Genomic DNA, 11,863 nt, shown 5'->3' with positions numbered 1-11,863 from the left:
CCTACAGCATCGCTGTGATTTCCAGGAGCCTCACAGTGAAGGCAACTCAGTGGTGCTCAGGCCATGGAAATGCTGCTGTTTGGCTGCATGCAGACAGTTGCAGGGAGCGTTTGGTGTTCCTGACTGGGAGGGGAGGGCTGAGATCTTTCTCAGGTACAGTGGGACAGGCTACAGGGGTTGGAGATGTGCACTTGGGAAATGGATTCCGTTGCTCAAAGTAGTTTCCACCAGTACCTTTTGGGGGGAGTGTATGAAAAGCTCTTTGATATCAGGAGGGGATTTAGCCCTAGACCAGGGCTGTGTTTCAATTGACCTATTGCTGTAGGGCAGGGCTGGCTCCTCTCCAGCCGAGCCCCCCCACTCCCTGGGGAAGCCTCAGTCAGCCCCAGCAAGAGCACGACAAATGGGACATGAGAAACGTCTTCTTGAAGGGGAGAGGCAGTTTGGAGGATCTATGGGATATGGAGTCTGTTGATAGATTTGGGGAATGAGCTGACCTGTTCCTCTTTCTGCTGAGGAACGAGGAATGCTGTGGGAAATGGCAAGGGCTGTTCTCCATAGAAGTCTCTCTGAGCTTATAACTGCCGCCTTCTCCTTGGACAGGTCCTATTCCCAGAGGAAACAAATGCCCAACAGCAGCTCCATCAGCCAGTTCCTCCTCCTGAATTTCACAGACACACAGGAGCTGCAGCTCCTGCATTTCTGGCTCTTCCTGGGCATCTACCTGGCTGCCCTCCTGGGCAATGGCCTCATCATCACAGCCACAGTTTTCAACCACCACCTCCACACCCCCATGTACATCTTCCTACTCAACCTCTCTATCTTCGACCTGGGATCCATCTCCACCACTGTTCCCAAATCCATGGCCAATTCCTTGTGGGACGCCAGGGCCATTTCCTACACAGGATGTGTTGCCCAAGTCTTCTTACTTATCTTCTTCAGCTTATCTGAGTATTCTCTCCTCACCATCATGGCCTATGACCGCTACGTTGCCATCTGCCACCCCCTGCACTACGGGACCCTCCTGGGCAGCAGAGCTTGTGTCCACATGGCAGCAGCTGCCTGGGGCAGTGGGTTTCTCAGTGCTGTGCTGCACACAGCCAATACATTTTCACTGCCCCTCTGCCATGGCAATGCTGTTGACCAGTTCTTCTGTGAAATCCCCCAGATCCTCAAGCTCTCCTGCCCACACTCCTACCTCAGGGAATTTGGGACTCTTGTGTTTGGTCTCTGTTTAGCACTTGGATGTTTTGTGTTCATTGTGGTGTCCTATGTGCAGATCTTCAGGGTTGTGCTGAGGATCCCCTCGCAGCAGGGACGGCACAAAGCCTTTTCCACCTGCCTCCCTCACCTGGCTGTCGTCTCCCTGTTTCTCAGCACCGGCACATTTGCTTATTTTAAGCCTCCCTCCATCTCCTCCCCATCCCTGGACTTGGTGATGGCTGTTTTGTACTCATTGGTACCCCCAGCAGCGAACCCCCTCATCTACAGCATGAGGAACCAGGAGCTCAAGAAAGCCCTGAGAGAAGGTTTCCATTGGATGTTTCTCAGATATTTTAAAAATCTCATGTTTCTTCAGAAGTGACTCCCAGGGTATCTAAGAGTGGTTGTTTGATTCTTTATAGTCATTATTGTCTTCTGGGGTGTTTATTATGTACTTAAATAACTGTACTTAAATAAACTTAATTCTGACCTCTTCTAAGGAATGAACTTGGTTTTTTCAGCTGTCTACTGATGCTCTGGTTCAATATCACTGGGAGGCAGCTGCTAACACTTCTGTAAACTGGAAAGATTGTTTGATTTCTTTATCTTCATTGTCATTATCTTTTGGGATTTTTTTGTTCTTTTGGTTGTGTCTGTTAGGTTCCTAAATAAATGTTTAGATTCATCTGACCTCTTCTAAGGAATGACCTTGCTCTGTCTCAGCTGTGAACTGCAGCTTCCTGCAGATAGATGTCTGTGGTTGACAGGGACTGGACCCATCCCAAGGTGAGTGATTGCCCCAGCTGGATTCACCCCAGGAGAAAGGGCTAAATCTGGGTATCTACAAGGGAACACGGATGGACAGGGATAACCAGTCACTACTCGACCTCCCAGACCACACTTCCTCAGCCTGGCCACGAGGATGCTGTGGGAGATTGTGTCAAATGCTTTACTAAACTCAAGGTAGACCCCATCTACTGCCCTACCATCATCTACCCACCAGTTATATCCTCATAAAAGGTGATTAGATGAGTCAAACAGGACTTTCCCTTGGTAAAGCCATGTTGACTGCTCCTAACAACCCTCTTATCCTTGATGGGCCTCGAGACAGCACCAAGGATATGTCCTGCCATCATCTTTCCAGGGATGGAAGTGAGGCTGACCAGTCTACCTCCCTCCCTGACCCTGACAGGTCTTGGAAGATTCTGTCTTCTGACGTAGTCAGCATCCCTAGAGAGCTGCATGTACTCTCTCTCCATCAGTGCAGCAGGAACTGGTTGCAGTCAAGATCTCTCTGCAAAGCGACAGGAATTATCTGCAGTGTCAGTAAGATAATGCAGCGTGCTGACCTCTGCTGCTGAGAGAAGAGGGTGCTGAGCACCTTGCTGGAAACACCTTAGTGGTGTGCTGAATGCAGGAGAGACAAATGGATATTCTTTGGAAAGAAAGGCCCAAAACTTCTGATCATTTGTAGAAGTTGAACATTGTTTAGGGATATTCAGACTGAATAAGCCCTGGAAACATGGCTGAGCTATTGCCTTTGTAAATAAATGAATTTGTGGAAGCCTTTGGGCAGTTAATGCGTTCGACTGATGTTGTGTTAAGAGCAGCAATGCCGAATTCATTGACCTAAGTCCAGTCGATTCAGTGCACTGACCCATCACGATCACAGAGTCACGACTAGCGCAGCAAACCTTGAGTCCAGTCGTGTTCTTTGAACTACCATGGCCACACTGAAAAGAGTTGAGTGAGAACTATCACCACTAGCTTAATGAAAGTGGGGTTTATTCAAGTCACTGATACACAGATTCTTTGGATTGCTGGGTATAAATTCACTGTCTGCAAAGCGCTTGTCAATACCAAGGGTCTGAACCACGAATGCATGGAAAGATCTATGGCAACTCTGTAGAGATTTAGAGCTTCCTGGGGAAGCACCAAGGGGCTGAATCTTACCTAGTGGTGTCCCAATGGAGGGGAAGAGAGGCTCAGCTTGTGGACTGATCCCAGGAGTCAGAATAGTGCCCAAAGCTATCTTCCCTAACAGCCTCTCTCCCTTAAGCTATTGTTATGCTATTTCTCATCTCTAAGCTGGAGCTTGAGTGACTCTACTCATACATACCTTTATTGCCACTGGTGTGAAATTCTCTCACTTTGTGTTTAAAGGTACAGGCTAACAAAATTCAGATGAGCCATCTGTAACCCCCTGCTTTTCAAATGCACTGTTAACTCATGAATCAAACTTTCAATGTCCAAGTTTTTTCCCACAACCAATATATCAACCATGTAATGATAAAAGATTAGATCAGGATGCAGTGTTTGTACTGGAGCAAGTGCCCAGGCTACATAAGTCTGGCACACAGTTGGTGAATTTTTCATGCCTTGTGGGAGCACTACACAATGATTCCTTTTCATGGGTTCATTTTTATTTGTAGTAGGGACTGAATAAGCAAATTTTTCATAATCATCAGGGTGTAAAGGAATAGTGAAAAAAACTCCTTTAAAAATAGGCATATTCCACGGACTTGTGGAAGGCTTCATATGTCCCTTAGTCAGTTGCTCCTGTATTAAATGTTGTAGGTGGGCAAGTGGTTTTGTGAGTAAGCAGACATTCATTAACCCAAATGAGGATTTTTGTTTTCCAGCTTAATTTTAAAATAAGCTGCCCACTTTCAATGGTTGCCATCAAAATTCCTTTTGCTTAGTAGCCAGCCTTGCTCCTAGTTGGCTAAGCACATCCCTGAACCTGCATCACATATGGGCAAACACTGCAAACTGACCCCTCAGACAAACGACATTGCAAGATGCAAGTTGCCACATCCACTCTGGATGGATGGGGGATGAGGGGGGGAGGGGAGACGTGTCTCCCACTTCTGTGTCACTTTTGCCAAGGCACCCAGAACTTTGATTTCTCCTGTTCTGATGCCACCTTATGTGCCCAGGCTCCAACGAGCAGTCTCCGCAGAGTCTCTGGGTCATCAGGAGACAGTGGTGTGTTGCTGAGCTCGTCGGGAGGAGTGGGTAGTAGAGGTGGGTATAGAGATGAAGTGGGTCCTTGATCCGATGGTTGGCAGGGCGGATTCTGGTCCGTCTCCATAGGATTCTTGTCTGTGTCCATAGGCTCCTTGTCAGTGTCCACAGGCTCCGGAGGTGTCATGGGGACAACACTGACCGGTGCTTTAGCTGGTGTCTCTTAGTATTTGTAGTCTTGAGGTGGGGGGAGCTGGTTGGTGCTGGGACTGGGGTCTCAAACACTTTCACAGCAAGGCATGCTGTTGCTGTGAGAGCTTTTATGTCCTCCAGAGTAGAAATCGCAACTCTCCAAGCAGTAGCAAGTCCCTTTGCCTCCTCATCTCCCCTACTGACCACATCCCATCATTTATCTCCACCCCTTGCAGGTGTTTATGCTGAGCACTAACTGCAGTTCAACTAAAACTCCACGATCATGACACCACCACAGCAGACACCCCACCGTCGGCTCATCGTATTTTATGTCTCTCTTTGAAAGGCTCTTTGCTAAAATCCTGGCTATGGCCCTTTCCTCACTAGGTAACTTACTCCCCACAGCCGCACCAGCTGCTCACCTTCTCAGGCATATTGCTGCAGAGCATTGTGTTCTCTTCTCTCCATTGCCCCTGAGCGCTGTCTGGTCGCTGCAGGGATTTTTTCCAGCTGCTCTTCTCCTCCAGAGTTTCACCAGTTTCTTCGCTCCTGGTTTCAGGATCAGGTCGGTCTCAGCTTCAGGTCGTGGTTTCAGGATCACGTTGGGGTCACCATTTGCAGAGATCAGCGATGGGCAATGTGATAGATGAGCCTTTGTTCACTAAACCACATGTACCTTGAAACAGGTCGTAACATTCTGATTTTGTAAGAATGATTGTGTAACGTATATTGTAAGTTGCTAACAGAGCATAGAATTGAGTTATAGGTAACTAAGAAGTAGAAACCATAGAAATTAAGTAGCCAATGAATGAGCTTGCTGTTAAAGATGACCAAATATGGGAGAGGGGTCAACTAAGAGAAAAGTGAGGAAGAGGAGCAACTTTATCCCATCGACTACCAGGAGGTGGAAGACGACCCCCTAACAACAACTGGTGCATGTGCAGAAGAAGCCTCAGTGAAACAATCAGGATCCGGAACTTAAAGACTATAAAAACCTAAATTTGGACAGGGACCGTGCGCGCCGTTGGTAGAGCTGAGACTCTCCGGCCGCCCAGCGCTGCCCAAGCTTATTTGCTGCCTGCTAAATTAATAAAAATAAGTTTGTAACTGAATTAACTGGTTTCTGACTGGTGATTGGGAAACCCACAATTACAAAGGCAAAGGAAGAAACTCGGAAATCGAGAGTGATGAGGCTGATCTGGCAATGGCACAGCAGGAGGCTTCTGTATCTGTGGTTCCTGGGTGGAGTCCCCCTTTTTCTATTGCCATGGACAAATCAATGCAAATGCCTGGGCCGTTGGGGTGAAAATGACTCACGATAAGGGAACTCCAGCACGTCTCCTCACACTGCCCGTGTTCTGAATTTGCTCAGCAACTGTGTGTAAGGCTCTTTGTGAGGCCTCTGATAAGCAGACAGGGTCAGGGGGATCATGACCACGCAAAAGCGCAAGTCGTGGTTCTGTCTGTTGCTTGGAAATCCCAGCCTGGCGTCGCACACATTGTATGTGCCCTAAAACTGTCTGCAGATCATGAAGGTTAGCAATTTTTGTAGCAAATTCCACTTTCTGGGCACAATAACAGCACCAGTAATTTTCCACCCTAGATACAAATAAGGTGTACTACTTTGAATTTTCTCTGGGGCTGCTTTAAGACAATATTTCTGAAATGGGTAACCACCACTTGATTCCAATCGCTAGGAAACTTCTCAGCTTGGCAGAACAGAGCATCATCCATGTAATGATGAAGTATCATACTGTCTGACTGGGCAAAAGGGGTTTTGGCCCACTCATTTCTGCCCAATACACACTGAACAAAGCATCACCCACAGATACTGCTGGCTCCTGTGCCCCAGTACATCCAGGCACAGACAGGACCAGTTGTCCCCAGGTGCCACACAGAGCTGGTGGTGCTGGGGAAGCCCCCAGTATCTTCTCCAGTGCTGCTGAGAAAACCATTTTGTCATCAACTGAGTAAAACTTGCACATAGGGTCAAGGCTGGGTCACCCATCACTGGGAGAAGGTAGGAGGATTAATTAGGTCATAAAACCCCCACTTTTGACCAGAGGAGAGCATGTTGTGGAGCAGTCACAAATTCACTCCCCCTCATTCCTTGCAGGGTGGGATCAGATCCATGATCCATTACTTAGGGATATGGTTTAGCTTAGGATGGGATTGATTGGACTTTGCAGAGCAACCAACTGGCGTTTCTTCAGCTCATGGCTTTTTACTGCCCCGAGGAAAGCTTCGGGAGCAGTGATGCCTGGCGAAGGTGCCCGTTTGATCCCAAAACATCCACAGTCATGGGAGCATCACCCCTTTCCCCTACGCAGACGGGTTCCGAGGGGATGAGCTCTGGTTCACAGTAGCAGCAAAAGTCCGGGGCACAATTTTGCCATTTCCAAGGAGGGCAACCAGGAAGGATCGGGGGTCCCAGAGCTGGCAGTTCTGGCTACTTCTTGCAGCAGCCATCTCTGCAGCCCCCCTTCTCCACCAGAACCCAAAACTGCAACAACCCTCTTAGAGAGAGTGGCTGCGTGGTGCTCAGCTCTCAGCTGGGGCCAAACCGTGACAGTGGGGAGACCAGCTGGGCAAAGGGCAAGGGCACAAGGAGTGGGGATGGGGCTGTCCCCAAACCCAGCTCTGCAACCCTCAGGGTTTGCACGCCCCGTGTCCCAGACAGCAGATGTGATCCAGGCCCCCAACCCCGTTACAGCTTCACCACAGGCTTGTGAGAAACAAAAGATGTCTGTTCTATTAAATCTGCTGGGGAGAGGTACAAGGGGGTCTGGGGGAGCCAGAAAACAAGGGGGGCGGGCTGCAGGAGCCAGAAAAAAAGGGGGGGGGGGGTCCTGCAGGAGCCATAGAACAAGGTGGGGGGGCTCAGGAGCCAGAAAACAAGGTGGGGTCTGCAGGATCAAAGCGCCCAAGTGGGCAGCTTCTTCTGCCGGTTCTTGTTGCTCTCGACCAGGCGCAGCCCCTGCCTCTTGATGTCTTCACGGGTGAGCACAACGCCGGGGTCTTTCTCCTCAAAATCAAAGAGGTCTGGACAGAGAGGAGAGAAGGGGGCTGAGGAGAGGCAGTGGGGCCATCTCTGCTCAGCCCATGTACCCAGGGAGAGCTGGCATGTTTTGGACGGCTGGTGGCATCACGGTGACCCTCGGGCTGAGCCCTCTGCCACAGGCACTACTGACCAGTGAGGCTCTTTCTCCTTAGCATCCCAGGCTGACCTGCCCCTGTCTCAGACACTGCTGGGACTTCTCATAACAGTCTGGAGCCCATGAGGTGGTGGGTACAGCTCCTGCTTTGTTAAAAAGAGGGGGCAAGCTGCCAAAACCTCAGTGGTTCCTCCAGGAGCGTCCAACAGGAGGAGGCCAAAGCCAGACCCGAGCACTGGTTCTTCTTCACAAGGATTTCTAAGATGAGGGTCTCCCTCCTTGCCCCACACAACCCTCCTTGCCCCACACAACACTCTTTGTTCCTGCTGTGCTCCCACACACACCACCCCACTGGCTGCCATTGATCTCCCACATCCCCACCTAAAATCATCCCCCAAGCTCAAAGCCTTGGAGACAGCCAAGGTCAGCCCCAAGGTGGATGGACACCCAGTAATCCCAGCGGGCAGGGGCTGGAACAGTCGCTGTGGAACGTGTCCTGGCTGTGCTCTCCTACCTTGGACACTGCTACCTATGGCATCCAAGTTGATTTTCAGGTTCTGGGGATCACTGGCGGTGGCCTTCTCCAGAAGAGTCCTGACCTTGACCAAAACCTGTGAAAGACACCCTGGGTCAACTGAGGACGGGTTGGTGGGTGGAACAGCCCCGGGTGCCCCACCTGGATGTCCCTGGGGGAGACACCTTGCAGTGCCCAGGGATGAAACCCCCACGCACCTTGTTGCTCTCACTGGGGTTGTGACTGTCGGGGGACAAGTCACACACCCGCTGCACCAGGTACTGCAGCTTCTGCTGGCAGTGCTGGAGCTTCTCTTCCAGTCCCAGGGGCTTGACATAATCCTCCTGGAGCAGGAGAGAAGAACCACCTTAGCGGGGAAAAAGAGCCCCTTGGAGGGGTGGTGGCTGCACCAGGTGTCCTCACGCCGTGCCGCTGCCACACCAAGCACTGGGGGTCCTGTGCTCACCCAGTGCTGCACAGGTACCTGTCTGGGCACTGTGATGCCGTGCAGGTGGATGAAGAGGTTGTCAAGGCCATCTTCAAACTGGAGCAGAACCTTCTGGTTCCTCAGGAGATGGGCTTTCATCTGCTCCAGCTTTGCTTCTTAACGCTGCAGGCTCCTCAACAGCTCCTCCTCCAGCACCCTGCAGCCAACCCCATTCACGTCCATACAACCGCACGGGGTGCAGAGACATCCCAAATCTGGTGTGAAGGCTACAAGTTGCCCCCTGCCACCCCTCCCAGAACTGCAAAGCAGAGGTGCTGCCTGCAGCCCATCTGCACCCCTGGTGCCACTGCCCATGCCAGGTAAGGAGGGAGGGGCCTCCCTGAGCTGCAGCGGGAGCTTTGGGGACTCTGACAGGACCAGAGCTGGGAGAGCACCCTGCTCATGAGCCTCCAGGACAGGAGGGGTGGGTGGCTGCAGGGGGACAGAGGAAGGGGTGCCCTGTTTGGACATCCAGGACACACGTGTCCCCACCAAAGGAGGTGGCCCGGTCACATGTCTGCCCTGACGCCAGCTGCACCTGGCTGTGTCGGGGGGCTGGCGAAACTTCAGCTGGGCGTGCTTCAGTTCCAGCTCCTTCAACCTCTTCCTCAGTGCCTGCACCTTCTCCTTGTACTCCTTGATGCAGTTCCCCAGGTCCAGCGAGGACTCCTGCTGTTCCAGGAGCCTGCTGGGGATGTCCTGGCCAGGGGAGAGCACAGAGACTCAGGCCCCGGTGCTCCAACAGCATCGGGACATGGCCTCAGGGACATTTCTGCACCTGGGCCGCTGACAGCTCACAGGATGGAGAAAAGCAGGTCCATCTCGGCCCTCAGGAGTGGGGCTTTGGGGGTTCCAGGGGCAGAGGGGAGCAGGTGACCCCACAAAGTGAGCAGCAAGGGCTCCCCTGCTCGTGGCTCCAGCAACCCCCGGTTTTACCAGGGACGAGTCTTGATGTTACCCAGAGCAGGCAGCACTGCACCGCAGCCTTGGCCTTCTCCAGCTTCTCAGTCAGCCTGGCCTCAAGCTCCAGCTGGGCCTTGGCGGCCCCCGTCTTGGTGTCTGGTTGGGGCGTAGTGTGAGGGGTCCTTCCTGCCTGTGGCTGTTCCCGCATCCCACCCCCCCACGCCCCGCCAGGCACTCACCCACCAGCGGGTCCTGTGAGTGCTGGGGCAGGGAGTCCGTGCTGAGCTGGTTGGTGGCTCGCTGCAAGGATAGTCATCGTCACCCCCTGAGCTCCTTGCAGCCCCCCGTCCCCCCACCTCCCATGGGGGCTCAGCACTGATGCCTGCTGTCTGCCCACAGCCCGTCCCGCAGCCCGTGTCCCAGCTCACCTCTTTGGGATGCTTTGTGCTGGCTTCCTTCAGCCAGTGCCTGTCCCTGGGCACCTTCTGGGCGGCCAGGGAGCGGTGCCTGAACTCGCTCTCCACAAGGAACCAGCTTGTCCTCTCTGCCATGTGTGCCTGCAGTGTATCGGGGAAGGGAGAAGCGGCTGCCGAAGCTGGGAGGGACCTTAGGGAGCCAGCCGAGCTTCTGGAACAGCCAGGGTCAAAAATGGCCCCCTGTACCCCTGTGTAAATGGGCTGAGAAGGAAACCGGGTGAGGATGGAGTGGGCTGCCTTCACCATGGCCGGGGCTTCTTCAGTTGGGCTGTGCCCAGCCCCGGGGCAGGCTGGCCCAAGGGCAAGATGCAGGAGGAGCTATGGGGGTATCTGGGGGCTGTGGGCAAGCCGAGCTCAGTCTCTTGCTCTTTAGAGCAGGACTCCTTTCCAGTGTGGTGCCATCTGCGGGCTATGGAGGGTGGGAGAGGGCCCCAGGGTGCCCTGTACCATCTCACCTTGGCTACCTCAGCGGCTCTGAGGGCATGCGAGGCCACAGGCTCCATGTCTTCCAGCTCCCTCTGGTAACTCTCGGCCATCCCGCTCAGGAGGTCCAGGTGCTGAGGCAGGTGGGCCAGCTCCTGGGACACAGGGAGCCACAGCTCGTCACCCCACCAAGCCCCAGGGGTGCCCTGCATGCTGTGACAAGGGATGGAGGGGAGCAGGGTGGGTGGGAGTATGGCAGGGTGAGGAGGAGCTCGTCTTCTTCAGGACATCCCGCACAGCCAGGTACTGGGTGGTCACTTTGCGGCACAGACCTTCACCAGCATCTTCTCAATGTTGTTCTCCAGCTGGTGAATCACCTGGGGCAGAGATGGGATGCAAGCTGGGGGTTACCCCGCAAACCAAGCCCAGCACTCCCCCCAGGGGCACTGGGCTGGGACTAACGCTCGTCCTGGGTGACTAACGCTCTCGTGGGTGCTGTCACCCCGAGAAGGGGTCCAGGGTACCCAGATCTGCTGCTGGTGCATCCTGTCGTCCGCCGCAGCAACACTCTCCAGCTGCTGCAGCCGCCTCTGCAGCTCCCCCAGGACCTGGCGCCGCCGCCGCACCTCGTACTGCAGCGCGTTGTAGGTGTTGGTGCGGCCATGGATTTCAGCCTGCACCTTCTCCAGGGCCAGCTGGAAGGGGACACGAGGGTTTGCCAGGCTGCAGGCACGGCTCACCGGGCACCCCGGGGAGAAGTGGGGCTGCCTCCAAAACTCTCCCCCTCCCAGGGTAGAGCAGGGAAGCTGGGGCGTTGCTCAGCGCATTGTCACTCCCTTGGCAGTGTGGGGTGTGGGAGAGCTTTGCTGTGGTGGGGGCTGGTTGGGGTAAGGAAGAGCTGGGCATCCGCTGGTGACAGCAACAGGACGGGCTCAGGGACTCTGCATAAGGCAGACCCTGGGCTGGGCCTCCATCAATCCATCAGTGGCCCAGAGGCAGCTGCTGGCGGGAGCGGTGGCACCGTTCCCTCCCTGCCAGAGGCCCCTGGGCAAAGGCAGCTCGGTGGGGCCAAGCGCCTCTGTCTCCTGGGGCTTTATAGCCAGGCTAGAACCTTGGGACAGGCAGTAGAGGGAAGCACCAGCACCTCTCTCTCCCCCACGGTTGTGGCTGGACCCTACAGGAAGCCAGGTAGCCCTGGGGACCTGCCAGCTGGGACGGCCAGCAGCTCTGCTGGAGCCAAGGAAGCTCAGGGTGCCAGAGGAGGACCTGCACAGATGAGGCTGAGCTGGAAGGGGACCCATGGGACCACAAGCGAACACCCCAGGTCTTGGTGCACCAGCCCTGCCGTGCTGCCCTCGCGCAAGCACCACGTCCCTGTGCCGTGCAGCCTGTTCTTCTGAGCACCCCTGGGGCCCCAGTCCCTGCCAGCAGTCCCTGCCTGCCCGCCCCTCCTGCTACCTCGACTGCCTTCCTGGCCATAAGGACTCCCATGGGCCTCTCTGCTCTACATGCCTCCGAGAAGGTGACTTTGCTGCGCTGTGGG

At 54.1% G+C, this 11,863-nt stretch overlaps 1 protein-coding gene across 1 annotated transcript; it reads left to right on the top strand.

The window, feature by feature from the left end:
- Window positions 1–538: 538 nt before the first annotated feature.
- Window positions 539–1,585, top strand: LOC311198784 (olfactory receptor 14A16-like; the record flags this gene model as incomplete). Its single annotated transcript, XM_084272785.1, has 1 exon — window positions 539–1,585. The coding sequence occupies one exon, from the start codon at window positions 539–541 to the stop codon at window positions 1,583–1,585; it is 1,047 nt and encodes a 348-aa protein (XP_084128911.1).
- Between the last annotated feature and the right edge of the window lie 10,278 nt (window positions 1,586–11,863).

Source organism: Gallinula chloropus (assembly GCF_964237585.1).
Source record: "Gallinula chloropus genome assembly, chromosome: 18".
Lineage (NCBI taxonomy): Eukaryota > Metazoa > Chordata > Aves > Gruiformes > Rallidae > Gallinula > Gallinula chloropus.
This window is presented reverse-complemented; position numbering and strand designations above follow the sequence as displayed.